Source organism: Ochotona princeps, chromosome 14, assembly GCF_030435755.1.
Source record: "Ochotona princeps isolate mOchPri1 chromosome 14, mOchPri1.hap1, whole genome shotgun sequence".
Lineage (NCBI taxonomy): Eukaryota > Metazoa > Chordata > Mammalia > Lagomorpha > Ochotonidae > Ochotona > Ochotona princeps.
This window is the reverse complement of record NC_080845.1, coordinates 62,499,525-62,521,700: the sequence shown is the minus strand read 5'-3', so window position 1 is coordinate 62,521,700 and position 22,176 is coordinate 62,499,525. Positions and strand designations below refer to the sequence as shown.

At 48.4% G+C, this 22,176-nt stretch overlaps 1 protein-coding gene across 2 annotated transcripts in view; it reads right to left on the bottom strand.

Annotated features, from left to right (window-relative positions):
- Window positions 1-21,906, bottom strand: part of FGD3 (FYVE, RhoGEF and PH domain containing 3) — a 43,604-nt gene extending 21,698 nt beyond the window's left edge. For both annotated transcript variants that reach the window (XM_004598829.2, XM_058672948.1), the window contains exons 1-3: window positions 21,420-21,906; window positions 1,358-1,447; window positions 555-691 (exon numbers count right to left, since the gene is read on the bottom strand). In XM_004598829.2, coding sequence (XP_004598886.2) covers window positions 555-691; window positions 1,358-1,447; window positions 21,420-21,857 — 665 coding nt within the window. In that variant the 5' untranslated portion in view covers window positions 21,858-21,906. The remainder of the gene's footprint in view (window positions 1-554; window positions 692-1,357; window positions 1,448-21,419) is intronic.
- Between the last annotated feature and the right edge of the window lie 270 nt (window positions 21,907-22,176).

The window sequence follows — 22,176 nt, the reverse complement described above, 5'->3', positions numbered from 1 at the left end:
AAAACAGTCAAGGATAGCCCAGAGCCTTGGGACGCTGCACCCATGTGGGAGACCTGGAGGAAGTTCCTGGCTCCTGGCTCCGGATCGGCACAGCACTGATCGTTGCATCCAGTTGGGGAGTGAATCATCGGATGGAAGATCTTCCTCTCTCTCTCTCCTCCTCTCTGTATATCTGACTTTGTAATCAAAATAAATAAATTAAAAAATACTAATAAATAAAAGTCAGAGGTGGAGTATGTGTCAGGAGGAGACATAACCAACCAGCACGGTTCACTGCTTGGTGTTTGCAGATGTCAGACCTCTTTCAATCCCACAGAGCCCTGAGCGGGGCATGAGAACTCCCTTGTTCCATGTCATCTGCTTCCTCAGAAGCTAAGGCTTAGGGACACTGAGTGCCTGGTCATGTTTCCACCCAGAGAGGAGTGAATCAGAAATGGATTCAGGATTATGCAGGGAAGGGAGGTGCCCAAGCCATCATGAGCCTCCCCCAGTCGTCTGCCTGGCTCTGAAGCATGCAAATCCTAGACTCAGAGCCCTCCCAGAATGCACCTCACCATTCTTCTGAGATCCGGGCCCGCAGCTCAGGCAGCAGGAATTGCCCATGGAAGCAGTAGATGGAGGAGATGTTGGAGAAGATGCCCGTGGTGACCTCCGGGGGGATGCCTGCTTCCATCAGTCTGGTGCAGAAAACCTGGGCAAAGAGATGTCTGTGATGGCCAATGATGGTACCACAGCATGGACACTGTCTCACCTGGGCACCTGCTATGGGGGCAAGGGGGTGTTTGTGGGAGGGGGCTGCCACCACTCTGGGTCATCAACACAATTTTTCATCAAAATGGTTAGGACAATCTCATGGTCTTATTAAGGCCGGCCTGACTGAGGCCTAGGCAGGGTCCAGCCCTGAGGAAGGGATGTAGCATCTTTCCCTCAGGTTCCCTGTATGGAAAGGAGGGTCCAGATGGCCTTCTCAGGCTTGTGACATGCAAACTGCAGTGTCCACTCCGTCAAACCCTGCCATGCACTGATGCTTTGTTTCCTGCCTCAGAAGCACCGAGCTGCCCAGCAGACAGCACTCACTGTCACACCTACGCAGAACACCATCTAGAAGTCAGCACACTCAGAGGTCGGCAAGAAATGTCCCAAATGTGACAGAACAAAACCTCTTCCCCAGGACCAGAAGCACTGAAGGCCAAAAATATGTCTCAGATCCTGATGTCATTGTCTTGAATGTCAGCATTTAAGTCTTTCATAACCCCCATTTAAGGCCCAACCGGTGCTAAGAGAAGAGGAGTTTGTCTTTGAAAATTTGCACTGAACTCTGAGTAGCTAAAGGTGGCCCTGGAGCCATGCAGATTACCTGGTCCAGTAGGTGCAGCCGCCTCACATAGGTCTCCTCGGTTTGCAGGAGCTCCTGTGCAATGTGGAGCAGCTTCTGGGGGTTGGAGCACTGCAGGGAAATGGAAGTTCACTTGGAGGAGATGAGCCTGGGGGAGGCAGTGCCCACCAAGGCTGCCCACTGTGTGCCAGGATGACCAGGAGCGGGGGAGTGTTAGGGGAGGCCACTTGGACTGTGACAACAACTGTGATGCTCAGACGTACACAGGCAGGGGTAGGAAAAGCGCCACAGACAGTTTTTATCGATTCCCCAAGATGACTCTACCCTTCCAGTGCTTTTCCTACACAGCAGCTTTCAACACTGCTGCTTGGCCTGGCAGCTAAGAGACCCACGTGTAACAGCAGAAGGCCTGGGTTTAATACCTGGCTCTGGTTCCTGCAGACTCTGGGAAAAAGGGTGATGATATAAATGGGGCATTGCTTCCCCACAGGGGATCTTATTTTGGCCCCTACCGGGGGCCGCTGAGAACATTTAGAGAATGAGCCAGAAGATGGTTTATTCACTATTTCTCAAATGAAGAGCAATTTAAAAACCAAATATACAAAATATATGTCACAAAGTGACATCAGCAAGTCAGTGAGATAAAAAACTGCAGGCCCTCCCTCCCTCACAAAGACATGGGGTGAATGACATATAGGCTGGAAATAACTCTGTGAGAGGTCTAGAAAAAAAACAAAAACAAACAAACAAACAACAACAACAACAAACAGGTGAGAAGTTAAAGCACCATGACTTTGAAACCAAGAAAGGACTCCAGTGACAGGTGAAGGAAACTGGCGGTGTCTGGTACCCTGTCTGGGTCCACTTGTGCTGCTGTTAATGTCTGAGACTAGATCATTTACAAACAACATCAATTTACTTCTCATGGCTCTGGACAGCAGATGTGGAAAATCAAGACATCTGCTGGTTTGGCGTCTGTTTCCAAATTGGCAGTCACAGTGCAATGCCCTCATGTGATGGAGAGGACGGAAGGACAGATGAGGAGGAAAGCCTTGTCTTTACGTGGTAGAAAGCAAACGAGCACAAGGGAATACATCCATGGACTCCCTCACTCCCTCTTCTAAGGGCTCTAAATCTCATCCTTGAGAACTCCATCCTCATGAGCTCATCATCTCCTAAGAAGCCAACCTTATTTTTTAAGGTGTATTTGTTTTTATTTGAAAGGCAGATTTACAGAAAAAAAAAATGAGAGATCTTTCCTGGTTACTCCCCAAATGGCCAGAACAGCTGGAACGGAGTCCCATGGACCCAAGGATGTCAGCTGTCCTCCACTACTCTCCCAGGCCATAAGCAGACTGCTGGATTGGATGTGGAGCAGCCAGGACTCAAACTGGTGTCCATATGGGTTGCCAGCGCTTGTGGGCAGAGGAGTATCCTATCTTGCTGCTGTACTGGCTCCAAGTCCCACCTATTAATACTGTCACGATGATGATTATGTTTCAACATACAAACCCTAGGGTATACATCAGATCATGTTCATCTCCTTCTTATCACAGCACAGTATCCTGAAGGAAACCTCCCATAACAGGACTGCACCATCAGGGCAGGAGCACAAGAGTGAACTACACGTCCAACAGCATATTGTCAGAGGGCTGTCCAAGGAATCGACTTCTTTCTCTTTCTCCTGCCTAAAGTGCTAATGGCATTGACAGCAGAACCTGGAATTCACTGATAATAGAGTGTAGCAGCACATAAGAGCTTCTGTTCTGTAGGCTGGAACCAAGAGGACACGGGAACAAAGAGGGGCTGAGAGGTCCTACCTCTCCCTGTGGGCTAACTGGAGCTCCTCCCCTGCCTGAAGCCGGTATGCAAAGTCGGGAAGAAGTGATTCCCTCCACCCCCACCCCCGCCCCAACATGCACAAATCCAAGAAAACAATACAAAATTATAAAGACAAAGAGGGAAACATGATTCAATACAAGGAACAAAACAAAACCCTCAAAAGTGAGCCTAAAGCAACACAATTAAAACCTGCTTGAGAAAAAATCTAAATACCTACAAAAAGATGATCAATGAGCTAAAAAAGTAGACAAACTCAGAAAATTATGTATGATAAAATGACAACACTAAAAAAGAGACAGACTACAAAAAAACCACAATGGATATGAAAAGCACAGGGCTGGGCCCGGCGGCATGGCCTAGCGGCTAAAGTCCTCACCTTGAACGCCCCCGGATCCCATATGGGTGCCGGTTTTAATCCCGGAAGCTCCACTTCCCATCCAGCTCCCTGCTTGTGGCCTGGGAAAGCAGTCCAGGACGGCCCAAAGCCTTGGGACCCTGCACCCGTGTGGGAGACCTGGAAGAGGTTCCAGGTTCCCAGCATCGGATCAGCGCAGCACCGGCCCGTTGCGGTCACTTGGGGAGTGAAACATCGGATGGAAGATCTTACTCTCTGTCTCTCTTCCTCTCTGTGTATTTGACTTTTTAATAAAATGAATAAATCTTTAAAAAAAAAAAAAAGAAAGAAAAGCACAGGGCAATTCAATAGTAGAGAGAAGTAAGAAACAGAATTTGAAGAAAGGTCATTTGAAATAATACAGTCAGAGGAAGAAAAACAAGAGGAGGAGGAAAAAAGCAAACAGACCTAGGAGGACTTACAGGACATCATCAAATACATAAATATGGGGCCCAGCGTGATAGTGTAGCTGCTAAAGTCCTCGCCTTGAACGCGCCGGGATCCCATATGGGCACCGGTTCTAATCCTGGTGGCCCTGCTTCTCATCCAGCTCCCTGCTTGTGGCCTGGGAAAGCAGTCGAAGATGGCCCAAAGCCTTGGGACCCTGCACCTGCGTGGGAGACCCAGAAGAAGCTCCTGGCTCCTAGGTTCTAATTGGCTCAGCTCTGGCCGTTGTGGCCACTTGGGGAGTGAACCAACAGATGGAAGATCTTCCTCTCTCTCTCTCCTCCTCTCTGTATATCTGATTTTCTAAATAAAAATAAAGAAATCTTTAAAAAAAAATACATAAATATGTGCATAAGGGGATCTCAAAAAGACAGAAGAAATGGACAGAGGCTATCGGAAAAAATGGCTGAAAAACTCTCAATTTGAGGAAAGAAATGGAATCTCAAAGAACTCCAATTAAAATTAAAAGCAGACATCAAGACACATTATAGGGGCTAGACATGCAAATGGGAACCTCTGCTCCATCATCCAATTTGGCTGATGGGCGGCGGGTGCAGCCTGCTCCAAATGCTTAAAAAGCAGCCAGCGCCATCTTGGCTAGGGCAGCCAGAGCATCTACTGGCACCGGGCTTTGCCTGCTGGCCACCCACTGACGAGCTCTGGGGCTTGGTGTTGAGGAATTACTGCCTAGGGACATCCATGGATAAGGCAGCCGATGTGTAGGTGAGCAATGAATTCTGAGGGACTCCCAACGACAGGGCCACTATACTTGCAGGTAACTGAGGGGACTGAGACCTGGTGGTTTGGAGGGGAGAGAATGGAAAATCTGTGTGGGTCAGACTGATTCACCATCCCACATGGGAGTTCTGAGATGGGCTTGTTAGTGCAAAACATCGCTGATTGCCACATACCAGCCCACACGAAAGCTAGGGCTGGGGGCCTGTTTAGCAGGGCTAGACATCAGTACCTGACTGTCAGAACAGGGGGACAGGTCACATTAGACAGGGCCATGACACTAACCAACACTAGAGAGAACCAGGTCTGGGGATACATTCTGTGTGGGGATAAGTGGGCCAAACCCTGTGGAAATACGAGTCCTGCTGGTTAGCTTAAAAGTTGAGATGTGATGGGGCTGAACTAGGTGTGATCATGGAACCAACCAACACTCATGGGTATTGGGTCAAGAATAGGCTGGGCAGGTCCAGGTTGCAGCACCCACATGTGCATCCTAAAACAGGGTGTGGGCCGAGCTGCAACATTTACCAGCTCATACAAAGGCCAAAATGGAGGGGCAGGATATGTCGGGCAAGGGTCTAGCACCTGCTGGCACATGTGAGATCTGGGTCTGGAAGTGGGCTGAGTGGGAGAACCTGGGAAACTCCCCTACGGGGCCATAACTCCCACTGGTGAACATATGGTCCAGACCTGGGTGTTGGGCAAGCTAGGCAAGGTAGCTCTATCTGTTGGCAAGTGTGTGGGTTGGTTTTGGAAGGGGGTGGACTGGGTAGGGCCAAGCAAGCCTTAGCTCACTGGCCAGGCTGGAATGCAGGTCATGCTGGGATAGGCTGTCACACCTGCCAGTTTCCATGAGCCAGGGATGGGAGCAGACTGAGTAGGGCCAGGTCCCAGCACCGGCCAGTGAGAGTTGGGACTGGGGGCAGGCCAGGTCAGGCCAGGCTATAGCATCCAAAGACAAAGGCCAATACAGGTGAGGGACTATGCCAAGCTGAGTCACAGCAACCACTGGCAAAATGAGAGATCTGAGGCTTAGAACAGGCCTGGTTGGGGAGGTAAGGAGATGCCCGGGCTGGTTTGTGGTTCCCACTCAGTGAGTGCAAGGGCTGGAATGGGGGCTGCTGTCTCGTTTGGACTCGGCTGCAGTGTCCCTGGCTCAAGTGTGGACTGGGTCTGGGGTGTGTCAGATTGAGCTATAGCACCCACTGGTGCTCTGGAGGACCAGGGTAGGTATAGGATGGGCTGGGCTAGGTCTTGGCACCTGCTGAACCATGTGAGAGCTGTGTCTGGGCATGGACCAGATGTGGCTGGGCTGTAACACTCAACAGTAAGAACTGGAATGGTTGAAGGCCAGTCATGAAATGCTACTGTTCCTGCTAGGACAGGAGGTGGACTAAGTAGGGCTGACCCATGGACCCACCAGTGGGTGTGAGATCCGGCATTGGGAGAGATTATGATGGAGGAGCTTAGGAAACTCCTGTCAGGACACAGTCCCTGCAGGTGAGTGCAAGAACCACGATAGGGAACAGCCTAGATCAGGCCAGGGAATGGTACCCACAGCCATACATTTGGCTTAAGTCAGGGGCGTACTAGGCTGGGCCAGTTCATATCACCTGCTGATGAATTTGATCACCAGAATGGAATAAGGGGCAGGCTGAATCAGGATGCAACACAAGTCAGTCCACATGAGGGCCAGGACTGGGGGTTGGCTAGGTTGGGCTAGGCTATAGCCCCAACCAGCATGAACTGGAATTGGGGGTGGGCTGGGCCTGGCCAGGCTACGGCACCCACTGGCAAATACCAAGATGAGGTGGACCATGCTTGCCTGGACTGCAGTGCCCAACCAGCACACATAAGACCCAGTGGGGAGGGGGTTACCATGGCAGCGGGACTGCGTGGAGCTCCCTTGCTGGACCACCACTCCCCACTGGGTCTCCCCACATTGGAGAGCATGAGAGTTGGGATGAGAGCTGGCAGGGCCACAACACCTTTTGACCTGCATGTGAGCTGGATCAGGGAAAAGCCAGGCTGGGTTGACTGTTTCTACTGGTGCATACACAAGGCAGTGAGGGTGTGGGTTGGTTCGGCTTTGCCAAAGCATCAGCTGACAGAGGCTGGCAATGGGGGGGGGGGCAAATTCTGTTAAGTTAAACTGCAGAACCACTTGGAGAGTGCAAGATTTGGGAGTGGGAGTGAGCCCAGTTGGGATATAGTGGGCACCTCCCTCTTGGGTTATCACTCACACTGGAGAGCACAAAAACCAAGACTGGGGCAGGGGTGGCTACAGAGTGGCACTCACTGGCACATGTGTGGACTGGATAGTGGCTCTGGTTGGGTTGAACTGGGCTGTAACGCCTACTGACATGTATGAGAGCTGAATGGGATGTGGAATAGACACGACCAGTCTGCTGCACGTACTGGCAAGCATGGGAACCAGGACAGTGGGTGGGCCTGGTGCAAGTTATTGTGGGTCACTCCAACTAGGCTGTAGCTCCCACTGGTTTACATGAGGGCTGAGTGTGCGTTGCGCAGACCACGTTGGGCTCCAACACTCACTGGTTTACATAAAAGACAGGATTGGAAGGCCTGGCACAATGGCCTAGCAGCTAAAATCCTTGCCTTGAACACACAGGGATCCCCTGTGGGTGTCGGTTCTAATCCTGGTGGCCTCGCTTCCCTTCCAGCTCCCTGCTTGTGACCCGAGAAAGCAGTCGAGGATAGCCCAAAACTTTAGGATCCTGCATCCACGTGGGAGATCGGGAAGAGGCTCCTGGTGCCTGGCTTTGGATTAGCTCAGCACTGGCCGTTGCGGTCAGTTGGGGAGTGAATCATCGGACAGAAGATCCTCCTCTCTGTACATCTGACTTTGCAATAAAAAATAAATAAATCTTGAAAAAAAAAGAAAGAAAAAGAGGAAGAAGACAGGGCTGGAGACAACTGACCCAGCAACTGCAACTACAGACTGTGCCAGACCCTGTGTTGGCAAGCACACACAAGAACCAGGTCTGGGAACACCTCAGATGAAGTTTTTGTGTAGATCCTCCCAACTGAATCGCTGGACTCAGAAACCCAACCATGAAGAGAATTACAGGTTCCAGGGTCTGACCGTGGAGTGCATGTGTCAGAGCCAGACCTCCTCAGTGGCTCAGATGGAGCAGTGGACAGCATATCCAGGTGCACATGGAGGACATGGCAGTACACCAAAGCCTGCAAAGGACACCTGGTACCACAACAGAGGACGGAGGACAGAATAAATTGATCAACTACCCTAGGCAAGTGTTGTCAGTGAATATTTGGGCAAATTATGTCAACCAGTGGATTCTAGGAAAATTTCTTCATGTTTGGAGTGGTGAAATCAGCAGTACTTCAGAATTGTTGAACTATCAAAACTTGTGTAGCACCTTTGGGAGCTCACACCACATGGCAGACCCTGGGATGGCATCAGGTGGCTGTCCTCCATCCCAGGATATGGAGGCAGTCAGGAGGCTGGGTGTGGCTTTTCCCTTTGTCTTCCTCTTCCGCCCCCCACCCCCAAGAAGCAGGACGGGGGGCGGGGAGAGGAGGGGAAGAGAATGTGGAAATGGTGGTCTCACCCACTTTCCTGTAGCCCTTGACCCTTTCTCTGCACCCTAATCAACCATGTAAAAAAATCATCAAAAATAAAAATTTTTAAAAAGACACATTATAATCAAATAACCTAAAGTCAAAGACCAAAAAAAAAAAAAAAAAAAAAAAGGTTGAAAGCAACAAGAACAAACTGCAATTTATCTTGTTCAAAGGAGGGGGTTTCCACATGAAGACTTCTCAGTGGAAACTGCAGACCAAGATGGAGTGGGAAGATACATTCGAAGGGCTAAAAAGAAAAAGACTCCCAACCAAGTCACTGTTTTTGGCACTCCTTCAAAATGAAGGAGACCTAAAGACTCTCAAATAAAGAGGTGCTGAGAGAATTTACCTCCACGAGACCTGATCTATTAAAAAAGAACCATACAGAGAGCCCTTTGAGTGGAAATAAGAGGAAGGTAAAGAGCAACATAAAGCTGCACACAGTATAAGGTTCTCCAGGAAAGTGAACGCATGGTGAAATACAGCAACCTTTCTTCTCACAGTTTTGGTGCACAGAATTTAAATCATAAACACACAAAAAGTCACATTGCTTAAGACCTGTAGATTTTTTTTTTTTTTATTTGGGGTTGGGAGGGTGAGAGGGAGAAAAAGAGGAGAGGAGGGAAGGAGAGGAGGAGAGAGAGACGACAGAAAGACAGAAGTCTACTCAAACACAAGACAGCTAGGGCTGGGCCAGGCCCAGTGAGCTCAGTTCAGATATGCAATGTGGGTAGCAAGGACCAAGCATTCCCAAGCTATGCTCCCAGAACATCACAGGAGGAGCAGGCACTCGGATCAGGCTTGCCAATACAACATACAGGCATTACAAGCAGTTTCTTTAATCACTGTGTCAAGCATTCACACATCCCCAAATCTTCAAATCTATGCTAATCGGTATATAATCTATCAAGATGATTTGTGACATCAATAATATGAAGCAGAAAGAACTGTAAAGAAGTAGAGTCGTGGTATGTGATTGAAGTTGGCATCAATTTTTTCTTCATGTTTACTTGAAAAGCAGAGAGAGAAAGAGAGACATACAAAGAGAGCAAGAGATATCTTCCATTGGCTTTTCATTTTCCAAAGGTCTGAATACCCAGGGCTGAGTTAGGTCAAAGCAAGGAGCTAGGAGCTCAGCCTGAGTCTCTCAGGTGGGTGGCAAGGACCCAAGTACTGCTGCCTCCCAGGAAGCACTCCAGCAGGAAGCCAGCTCAGGAGCACAGCCAGGACTCAACCCAGGCTCGCCAACCCTGAATGCAGGCATCCCAACCACTGCATCAAAACCCTTACATCTATATTAACTGGTATCAAATACTCACATGATTTATGACATGGATATTACGGCACAGGGAGGGAGGAACCAGAATTGTAAAGGAATAGTCTTTGTGTGTGACTAAAATTGGCATCAAGAAATTGCTATAATTGTAAGATGTTTTATGAACTACAACAGAAACCACAAACCAGCTAAAAATATATATACAAAAGGAAATGAGAAAACCAGAATATCAATAAGACAGAGAAGGCAGTAGCAACATAAAGAAGCAAAAAGGCTAGCAGACACACAGAAAACAATCGTGGAAATAGCGATCCTTCCCTACCAGTATTTAAATGTAAATGAGTTTAATGCCCCAATCAAAAGACATAGATTGGCTGAATGAATTGAAAACAGCAGCATCTAACGCCATTCATAACAAACCCTAAACCCAAGCATGTACATAGAGTGCAAGTGAACTAACTGAAATAGTCCATGCCAACTACTTCCATTGGAAAGTGTGAGTCGGGATGGGGGCAGATCAGAATAGGCAGGGCTGTTACACCTGTGGGCCTCATGTGGGCTAGATAAGGGAAAGGCCACGGTGGGCTGACTGTTCCGAATGGTGCAAGCAAAAACTAGAGTGGGTGAGGGTTGGTTGGGCTAGCCGCAGTACTAGCTGGCAGAGGCTGGCACTTGGAGCTAATTCTGTCCAGTCAAATGCCAGAACTACCTGGAGAGTGCATAATCTCGGAGTGAGTGTGGCCTAGAAGGGAAATAGTGGGCACCTCTTTCGGGGCTACCACTCTCATTGGACAGCACGAATACCAGGACAGGGGTGGCTGGACAGAAGGGCACCTGCCAGTAGGTGTGTGGTTGGTTGGGTTGAACTGGGCTACAATGGCCATCGACACGTGCGAGAGCTAAACAGGATGTGGGACAGACTTGACAAGCCTGTGGTGCGTACTGGCAAGCATGGGAACCAGGCTAGGGGGCAGAACTGGTGGGGGTTATGGGGAGTCGCCCCAACTAGGCTGCAGCTCCAACCGGTTTGCGTGAGGACCGAGTATGAAGTGGGCAGGATCGAACTGGACTACAACACCCGTTGGTTCACGAGGAAGACAGGGCTGGAAACAGAATGAACCCAGCAATCCCAACGACCAGCATGAGCATAAGCTGATTGGTGTGACGGACGGTGTCGGACCCTGTACTAGCAAACTCGCGCAAGAATCAGGCCTGGCATCGTCTCAGACAAAGTTTCTTTGGAGATCCCTCCAACTGAACCCCAACCATGAAGAGACTGTCAGCCAGTGGATTCTGAATAGGGTTCATTGCGATTGGAACTGAGGGACTGGCAGCAATCCAGAACTGATGAACTATCAAGACTGTATGAGCAGGACCCTCAGAGCGCGCCTCCCATTGGGGCTCTGGGATGGGTGGGAGGCTTGGTGGGGCTTTTCCCTTTCTTTTTTTCCCTGACCCCAGATACAGGGTACAATGATATTGATGTGTAAACAATGGTATTACCCACTGTCAAAAAAAAAACAAAAACAACTAATTTGTGAACTTATTAAAATTAAATTTAATACTTAAAAAAAAAAGAAATAGTCCATGCAATGGTGACCTAAAGACTATAGGAGTATCCACATTTATATCACACAAAAATAAACCTTAAAGAAAAACCTGTCACAACAAGCAAAAGGCATATAATGATGAAAGTGTCAAGTCAACAAAGAGGTATCGCTATTATTCAGGACAGCTCACATGTCAGGCATAAAACAAGTCTTAACAAATTAAAGGCGGCAAAACATACAAAGTACCTTCTAGTTTCAATGGGCTGAAACTAGAAAATACCACAATGAAAACCACATGGGGCTGGCACGGTGGCATAAGTAAAGCTGCCACTTGCAGTACTAGCATCTCTTTTGGGTGCTAGTTCAAATCCCGGCTGCTCCACTTCTGATCTAGCTTCTTGCTAGTGTTCTTGAGAAAGCAATGAAGATGGCTCAAGACCTTGGAGTTCCTGCACTCACATGGGAGACTCCTGCCCTCAGCCTGGCTCAGTCCCAACTCATACAACCAGTGGATGAAGATCTCTCTCTCTCGATCTCTCCTTCTCTCTCATAACTCAGCCTTTCAAACCAATCAATCTTTCTTTTTTCTTTTTTTTTTGAAGAGACACAAGAAAATCCACAGATAACATGCAAGTCAAACAACACACTCCTTAACAACCAATGGGTGGGGCCTGGCGGCGTGGCCTAGCGGCTAAAGTCCTCGCCTTGAAAGCCCCGGGATCCCATATGGGTGTCGGTTCTAATCCCGGCAGCTCCACTTCCCATCCAGCTCCCTGCTTGTGGCCTGGGAAAGCAGTCGAGGACGGCCCAGTACATTGGGACCCTGCACCCGAGTGGGAGACCCGGAAGAGGTTCCAGGTTCCTGGCTTCGGATCGGCGTGCACCGGCCGTTGCAGCTCACTTGGGGAGTGAATCATCGGACAGAAGATCTTCCTCTCTGTCTCTCCTCCTCTGTGTATATCTGGCTGTAATAAAAAAAAAAATGAATAAATCTTTAAAAAAAAAAAAAAAAAACAACCAATGGGTGGGCTCGGCAGCGTGGCCTAGTGGCTAAGGTCCTTGCCTTGATCCCATATGCCCACTGGTTCTAATCCCGGCAGCTCCACTTCCTCTCTGTCTCTCTTCCTCTCAGTATATCTGACTTTGTAATAAAAATAAAATAAATCTTAAAAAACAAAACAACCAATGGGTAAGAGAAGTCACAAGAGAACTTAGAATATACTTTGAGACCAACTGAAATCAAAACATACCTAAGAAGTAAAGCAAATACAGCGATAGGAGGACAGTTAAGAGAGGGGCAGGCAGTTGGCACAGAGGCCAAGGTGTTGCTTGAAACGCCGTCTTTCCTCAGAGTTCCTGATAGTGATGCAGACTTGAAGAAGCAGCTCAATCTCTGGATCCCTATAACCCTCATGGGATCCCAATCCAGTTGCTCACTCTTGGTTTTGGCCTGTCTCAGTCCTGGCTGTTGAAGGTATCTGAGGAGTGAACTGGCAGATGGGAGACTCTCTCCCTCCCTCCCTCCCTCTTTCTCCCTCAAACCTTCCCTCCCTCATTCCTTCCCTCCCTCTCAAAAATAAACAGGAAGAAGAGTAAGAAGAGGGGGATGAAGAGAGGAAAGGAGAGTAAGAAGGTGATACAGAAGAAAGATCTCGAACCAGTAACCCTACTTTACTTGTCAAGAAAATAGAAAAACAGGAGTAAGCTAAACCCAAAGCTGCCAGAAGGAAGGAAATAGAAACATCAGGCCACAGATAAACAAAACAGAGAATGAAAAAAAAATTAACAACACTAACAAGCTGGGTTTTTAAAAGATCAATAAAACTGGCAAACCTTCATCTGGATTAACTAAGGGGCGGGGGGAAGCAAGAAAGACTCAAATAATTAAAATCCAGAACGACAGAAAAGCCATTAAAATGACAGAATTCAACAGAACACCATGAACAACGATATGCCAACAAATCTGATAACCCTAGAAATCCAAGGCATACAAAATCTATCAAGATTAAATCTTGAAGAAATTAAAAAAACATCTGAAAAGCTCAATAACGAGTAAGGAGACTGAATCAGCTATCAAACACCTCGCACAACAAAAAGAGGTCCAAGACCAGGTGGCTTCACTGGAGAAGTCTCCCGAACATTCAAGGATAATTAATACCATTCCTTCTGAAATTATTCTCAAACAACAAAAGAGGATCACTTCCAATCTCATCTAATGAGGTCAGCAGCACCCTGGTTATCACAAAGCCTCATAAAGACACTCTAAGAACACTGCAATATCCCTGATGAATACTGATGCAAAAACCTCACAAAATATTATGAAACCAGATTCAACAGAACATTGGCAGATTACATGAGCCTGGTGCAGTGGTAAACCGGGCAGAGCTATTCCCTGTGACGCTTGCGTTCCCTGTGGGTGCCAGTTCAAGTCCTGGCTGCTCCAGGTACTTCCATCCCAGTTCCCTGTTCATGAGAAAGAGGCTGAGGATGGTCCAGTGCTTGGAACCCTGCACCCATGTTGGAAACCTGGAAGAGGCTCCTGACATCTGGCTTCGGATTGGCTCTGGCCATTGCAGCCACTTATGGAGTGGATGGAAGATAAATGACATGTTTCTTTCTTTCTTTTTTTTTTTTTTAAGATTTTTTTTTTTTAAATCACAAAGTCAGATATACAGAGAGCAAGACAGAGAGGAAGATCTTCTGTTTGATGATTTACTCCCCAAGTGACTGCAATAGCTGGTGCTGCGCGGATCTGAAGCCAGGAGCCAGGAACTTCTTCCAAGTCTCCCACACAGGTACAGGGTCCCAGGGCTTTGGGCTGTCCTTAACTGCATTCCCAGGCCACAAGCAGGGAGCTGGATGGCTAGTGGGGCTGCCGGGATTAGAACCGGTGCCCATATGGGAACCTTGGTGTGTTCAAGGCGAGGACTTTAGCCGCTAGGCCACCATGCTGGGCCCAACCATGTTTCTTTCTCTAACTTTTTAGGTAAACAAAAAAAAATTTTTTTTTTTATTTAAGATTTTATTATTATTGGAAAGCAGGATATACAGAGAGGAGAGACAGAGAGGAAGATCCTCCATCCGATGTTTCACTCCCCAAGTGAGCCGCAACGGGCTGGTACGCGCCAATCCGATGCCGGGACCTGGAACCTCTTCCGGGTCTCCCACGTGGGTGCAGTGTCCCAAAGCTTTGGGCCGTCCTCGACTGCTTTCCCAGGCCACAAGCAGGGGGCTGGATGGGAAGTGGAGCTGCCGGGATTAGAACCGGCGCCCATATGGGATCCCAGGGCTTTCAAGGCAAGAACTTTAGCCTCTAGGCCACATTTGAAAAGGAAGGAAACATAAAACTAACTGCTCACAGATGTTATGATCTTCCACACAGGAACTCTAAAGATGCCACAAAAAAACAAACAAAAAAACCAAACAACGATTAAGAATGAATAAACCCAAGCTGGTGCTGCAGCATAGGTTAAGCTGCCACTTGCTCTTACCAGCATCGCATAGCATGGTGCTGGCGGGAGCCTAGCCGTTCAATTTCTAGTCCAGATTTCCGCTGCTGTGCCTGAGAGGGCCGTAGAAGATGGTCTGAGAGCATAAGTCCTGTCTCCCATGTAGGAGACCGAGGTGGAGTTCCTGGCTCCTGATTCTGGCCTTGCCCAACCCTGGTGTCATGACCAGCAAATCAGCAGGTGGAAGATACTTTTCTTTCTTTCTCTAGCTTTCACAATCTTTCTCTGCTTTCTAAATTAAAAAAAAAAAATAGAGAACCAGCACTGTGGCATTTACACACCTATCACTTTTGCCTTTCAGATAAAAAAAACTTTTTTTTAAAAAATATCTTTTACAAAGAAGTAACAAACTAAGAAGCTTCTGTACAGCAAGGGAAACAATCAACCAAGTAAAAAACAACCCATAGAATGGGAGAAGATCTTTGCACACTACATAGGTGATAGGGGGCTAATCTCCAGAATATACAAAGATCTCCAGAACAACCAAAAACCAAAACAAACAAACCACTCAAGAAATGGGCAGACATTTCACAAAGGAACAAACCCAAATGGCAAACAAACATGAAAAAATGCTCAAGCTCTCTGGCAAGAAGGGAAATCCAAATTAAGACATCAATGAGGTACCACCTAACACCAGTAAGAATGGCTCACATACCAAAAACCACCAACAACACTTGCTGGCGAGGATGTGGGGAAAAGGGAACCCTACTCCACTGCTGGTGGAACTGCAGGCTGGTACAGCCTCTTTGGAAATCAGTATGGAGAACATTCAACTCAAAAGCTGCATACCATATGATCCAGCAATAGCACTCCTAGGAATATATCCAAAACACCTGTTACACGAGAAACCAACATGCACCCCTATGTTCACAGCAGCACAATCAGTAACTGGAAAAACATGGAAGCAACCAAAATGCCCATCAACAGAAGACTGGATAAGAAAGCTATGGTTCATTTACTCCATGTAATACTACTCAGCTATTTTAAAAAACGAAATGTAGTTTTTTGTGGCCAAATGGCCCCAACTGGAAACCATTATGCTAAGGGAAATGAGCCAATCCCAAAAGGTTAGACACCACATGTTTGCCTTAATTTAAGATGAAATGATGTCAATCTGAAAAATAGAACCTATAAATTGTAATATTATCTCAACCTCAAACAGCCTGTATCACATGCAATAAGATATTGTGATGTAACCAATGAACCAACAATCAATGTGAGTCAGACTGCTTATGATCTACATCAAAGAATCATAACACCTAACATACTTTTAAGACAATATGCTACTCGGAACTGGGCTGGGAGCAGAGAAATCTTCCATCTCCTTAGAAGGTGTGAGGAAGACGTGAAGTATAACCTATCAGGAACATAACAGGTAACTCATGGACAACAGACTAGAATCAGCATTAGACAATAGTAAAACTACAAAGACATACAGAGGGAATCAAGAGCGATCCTGACAACGTCTTAACAGGTCACATGCACAGAGCAGTGGGGGACCCCCGAGTGGAGCAGGTGGACAGGAGGAGGCTTGTATCCCAACCCTGAAGACTCCCAGATCCTCACCAAGGACTATCAGTACGGGCACCAAGGACTACGTCCCAACTGCTAAGGAGACCACAGGGAATTGGAGTGCCTTCAGAGGCCGAGAACTCTGAGGTCATCCACTCCCGCTTGGATCGTCCACATGGGATGGAAGAAGCCCAAATCCTTCTTCGCAGGATCCAAGGTCATCAGAACAGCCAGGAGCCCTGAGTGGTCCGCAGAAACAGAAGAACAGTAAACTTCCTTCGGGACTAGGGAGAGGAGCTTTTGCTGGTCATTAGTTAGTTTCAACTTTGGATCCCCACCCTCTCTTGCAATGACCATCAGGGTCGCTCCAGAGCCTCCTCCCCAAAAAACAAACAAACAAACAAACGAACAAACAAAACTAGAATAGATAGAGAACAACAAGGAAAGCTTAGAACCAGACAGGAAATGGTCAGCATGGATTCACATATACCTTACTAGGTAGGACACAAAGATTAGTTACTCCTCACTAGGGTATTGAAGATTTCTCTGCACACCCCTCCTAAAACTGTTCTGCACCTCAACTGTTGACATATGCCTTGTTAGAGTTATAACCAGTTCAGACTATCCTAAAAACTTCCAAGTTCAGCAAAATTATGCTTCAACACTATAAACTGTTAAATACTAAAATGAAAATAGACACGAGACAGCTGAATAGTAGCCTATAGCCATTTTAAGGTGTATAGAAGCTGGTTGTATATAAACTAAAATTAAAATGTCAATGAAGGGCCCCAGCGGCGTGGCCTAGTGGCTAAAGTCCTCGCCTTGAACGCGCTGGGATCCCTTATGGATGCTGGTTCTAATCCCGGCAGCTCCACTTCCCATCCAGCTCCCGGCTTGTGACCTGGGAAAGCAGTCGAGGACGGCCCAATGCCTTGGAACACTGCACCCGCGTGGGAGACCTGGAAGAGGTTCCAGGTTCCCGGCTTCGGATAGGCGCAGCGCCGGCCGTTGCGCTCACTTGGGGAGTGATTCTTCGGACGGAAGATCTTCCTCTCTGTCTCTCCTCCTCTCTGTATATCTGACTTTGTAATAAAATAAATAAATCTTAAAAAAAAAAAAAAAGAAATGTCAATGACGTAGTCACAGGTCACAGGGTGTGGTTAAGAACTTGCATGTTTTAACATATTGGTCACTCAATACCATGTCAATTAATTCCATAATGTTGTAAACTGTTGTTGATGTTGTGTTAGGGTTTTTAATGGATCGGGATGATACTCTGCCAGCTCTACCTTCAGACCAGAGATGGTCTCCCCAAGAAACCGTTGAACTTATCTGGACAATAAGATGTTGGACTCTATGCTTGGTATATGCTTGCAATAGAAGAATCTCGACTGAATTTGAACTGTAATACTGCAGCAAGGTGGAGGAATCCACCATGGGGGGAGGGCATGGGGAGGGACTGGGGGCATCCCAGAGCCTATGAAACTGTGTCACATAATGCAATGTAATTAATAAATAATAAAAAACAGAAGTAACAATTAGCTGACCCAGTTGTAGGATTTAAAATGAACACACAACCAACTAGGCCTAAGAACATGGACTTCAAATCCCAGCGGTCTGGCACAGTGACTGGGCACACATCCATTTTGTGCTCTGGTCTCCCCATCTCCAGGGTACAGAGAAGGGCAGCCCATGGCTGTCTGTGTTAACATCTGAGCAGAAGCCTGGAGGAAGTGAAGGGAAAGGTATGTAGTGTCTCAGTGAGGCGGGTAGCTCTTACTCTCGGACTCCTAGGGGTGGCCCCTTCCTGGTTTGCCCTCTGGCACGCTTGCCCATTGTTTACCACACGTCTCTGGAAGCACCTGCTGGTCTCCAGATGGAGCCACATCTCCTCATTCCAGGTGTGGATGTCGCCCACCCCAGCTAGGAGTGTTCAAACTCATTCTTACAATCACTGACCTTTCTTAAACCTATATGTGGAAAAACGTTTTTGTCTCACACTTGGCGTTTTTCAGCTTGCTGGGCAATTTAGGCTTAACTGACTCATTTCTGCACTTGCTGATTCGGTTCTGAGTCCTTTGTACCTCCAGCTGGGAGACAGCAAGACCCCACTCTCTCCTTAATGCAGCTTCAGCTAGTGGGGAAATTGCATAGGGCAGAAAGTAAGGGTGGGTCCCCAGAACAGAACAGCTTCAGGGGAGGGCAACCCAGGGCCATGGGAAGAGAGAGAAAGTTAGGGAGGGACAAGAAAATCTCCCAGGATCGGGCACTGGGTACGTTCATAGGAATAGCTCTCAAGGAGATCAGAGAGGTGAGGAGTTCAGCCTGGAATATTTTGAATCAGCCATGTAACTAAGTTTCTCTGTGAACCTTGATTTCTGATTTAATTTTTAAAAAATATTTTCTCATTCCTTTTCCCTTTGTTTAAAGATTTGTTTATTTATATTGGAAAGTCAGATTTACAGAAAGAAGGGAGGGACAGAGAGGAAGATATTCCATTTGCTGATTCACTCCCAAGTGGCCACAACAGCTGGAGCTGATCTGATCTGAAGCCAGGAGCCAGGAGCTTCTTCTGGGTCTCCCACGCGGGTGCAGGGTCCCAAGGCTTTGGGCCATCCTCGACTGCTTTCCCAGGCCACAAGCAGGGAGCTGGATGGGAAGTAGGGTTGCTGGAACACAAACTGGCGCCCATATGGGATCCTGGTGTATGTAAGGCGAGGAATTTAGCCACTAGGCTATCTTGCTGGGACCCTGATTTTTTGAAGATGTAATGAGTTGAAAGGTAGAGGAAAGAGAGTGAGTGAGTGAGAGAAACCTCTTTCATCCTCTGGTTTGCTCCCCAAATGGCTACAAAATGGCCAGAGCTTGGGCTTGTCTGAAGCCAGGAACTTCTCTGGGTCTCCTACGAGAGGGCAGGGGGCCCAACAGTTGGGCAGTCTGCTGCTGCTTTCCCAGGTGCATCGACAGAAAGCCTCATGGAAGTAGAGCAGCTAAAACTCGTACAGGTGCTACAGGTGGCAGTTTTACCTGTTGAGTCGCACTCACAGGCACAGGCCTTGAAAGGACACACAAAACAGCAGGGCTCATCATCCCCAGCTAACCTTACCCCACCAGGTGCTGTCACAGCAACTCAAGCTGCTAAATGCTTCAAGCCAATCAAGCTGCTTGCTTAACCTTGAAAGACAACTCCTTTCAAAGACACTGAAGGAGGGGTGGAGAATCTGCCTCAGGGAGCTCTGCACTGGGAAGGAGCTCAAGCCCCGGTTGTTCAGGGGCATCAGCCCAGCCCCACCAGGCTCTCTACACTGAGTTGGCTTCATGCCTAACCCATGTGCCCCATAAGGGCCGGGCGATTTGGGGGCCAGGAAGTGCACCACTGATGTACTCTTAGCCTCTGGCGTTTTCATTACTTCTAGTTAATTCCTCATGGTGCAGAGCCTAGCTCTCTGACATACATTTATTATTGTATTTCCCCCACATAAGAACCCCTACTACACCCCCAGAACTGGTCAGCATGTGAACAACATTCTAACCAGGTGCTTGGAGGCAGACAGCCTGCTCCCATCAGTGACAAAAGCATCAGAGACTTCCTGTGACAGACGTGGGCCTGGTTTGGGCACCTGCATTTCCCTTCCAGCACCTAGGAGCTCCTGGTAGCCCTAGCTGGTATGGCATATGTCTACCTTGTCTTTCATTATCTTCTGAATCTGAACCTGGGACATTTGGGCCTTGCTGACCCTGGATAGACGGCTCGCCCAGACCTTCGAAGTTCTTAGGGATAGTAAGGTACTCACCTGTGATAACATCTATTAAATATATATAAAATGGCCAGCCGAGAGGCCACATCCCACCCCCTCCACTGTGAGGTCTCACTTCCTGGACCACTGACCTCTCACCTCACGGCCCCAGTGTCAGGTGCAGACACCCAGGGAGCCCCACTGAAATCTAATCACATCGGCCAATCCACACCTGTTTACCCTGTTTCATCCACTCTTTCCCATGGAAACCAAAATAAAGTCTCCCACAGTGTTGTCCTGCCCCTCTGCACCCTGACCCGCCCAGTGCTTCCCCCGGGGTGACGGCCATGGTCGGGGCTGGAGCGTCCTGGCCTCTTGGGATATGTGAGCAACCAACTGCCCTATGGTGGTTGTCTCCTGATTCACAGATCTGCTCATACCCGAAGAATAAAACCTGTGCAGCTTCTCTTATCCATTGATTTGCTTTCCACAGCTTCGGTAACCTGAGTGATAGCTGTAATATCTGTCCTGATTCCTCCTAGAGAGACGATATTCCCGCAGCTTTTGTTACAAGATAGCTATATAATTCTATTTTATTAACAGTTATTACTGTTAACCTTTTACTGTGCCAAGTTGATAGGGTTAACTTGAGCACAGGTATGTGTGTACAGGAAAAAGTCCAGCTGGCGTTTAGTGCCACCTGTGGCTGCAGGCATCCCTGAAGGGTGCAGGAATGTGTCCCCCGAGGATAAAGGAATTGATGTCCTAAATCATGGCCCTAGCCTTCTCTCCACCAGGAAAGCAAACGATGCTCCAGACACCTGATCCTCTGCCTACAAGGTCTGACTCCTGAGTCTTGGCATCAGCAACAAGGTCACCCCAGGGAGCCCACAAGCCCAACCTGGTCACTTGGCAGCATACCCAGCCTGTGCCTCCTAAACACATGTGCTTTCTCTAACTCCAGGGCCATCTGCTGTGTTTCTACCCCCCCTTGGGTTCCAGCACCAAGCCCAGAGTCCAATAAATGCCAAAGACACTGTGTGTGGTCTTTCCCTCTAGGAGGATCCCTGTGCTGGGGACACAGCTCAGGCCTGCACCGATGGTGCTGGGCTGCACAGGTCCTGCCCACGTCCTGAGCACAGCACAGCACAGCACCCAGCCTGTGCCACATCCTTGGGCAACTCCAGGTAGGTACCATATACCTTCTACCTGTTTCCTCATTTATGAAGTGGACGGTGTTCATGCTACCTTCCCCAAGAGGGTTCTGCCAGGCTCACAGCAAGCACTCCACAGCGGGCGGCTTTGCGCGGCCCTGTCACTAAGGCTAACTCTCACGCCTTTTTCAGATGCTCAAGTGAGGTCAGGTGGGTCAGGTTAGTTCTTCCCAGCACTCCATTGCCCTTGTGCAGTGAGAGCCTGTGCGCCTCAGTCCTGAGGTTTGGGTGACCTCCAACCCCTCCGGCAAGAGGGCCTACCTGGGCCACGTTGGCTTCCTCGTCGATTCCTGGGGAGCTGTTCCTGGGGTCGGCCTCCTCACCCACGTCACTGTCAGCCTCCTCCCGGGGTCCCTCCTGTGGGGTCTGGCTGCCTGGGGCAGTCTCGGGGTGCAGCAAGGCAGAGCCTGGGGAGAGCTCCTCGCAGGGGAAGTTCTCGCCGGCCACGCTGGAGGATGGGCTGTCAATCCCGCTGTCCCGGTTGGGGATCTTTGTGCCACAGTTCAGCTCCTCACCTTGGCCAGTGTCTGAGGGGCTGTCCCCTGTCGCAGCTGGGCCACTGTGGTCCCCACAGGAGGCACTGGGCCTGACTGGGAGTGCTTGGAGCTTCCCCATGAAAGAGGAGCCAGGCACTGAAATGGGTGCTTCTGGAGGGACAACGGGTCCTGGGGCAGTGGAGCTCTCCCTGCCACACTCCATCCTCAGTGTTGAACTTGTCAGGGTCTTAGGAAGTTTGGCTGGGGCTTTCCTGTCAAGAAGAAATGAGCCTATTTCAGTGCAGCCCCTTCATGTAGCCCACTCCCTCCCACCTGAAAGCCCTAAGAGGCAGGCACAGGCCAGGATGAATGGTGCACCGAAACTCTGGGCAGCTATGCTAGGGTCCTACCTGGACCAGTCTTTGCAGAATGGCAAGTGGCAAACGTATCATTGTAAAATTAAGCTTTTTGCATACACAAAGAAGCCATTCTATAATGCGAAGCTCTCTGCTGCTCAGTGAGTTCAAAATACAAAATAAGAA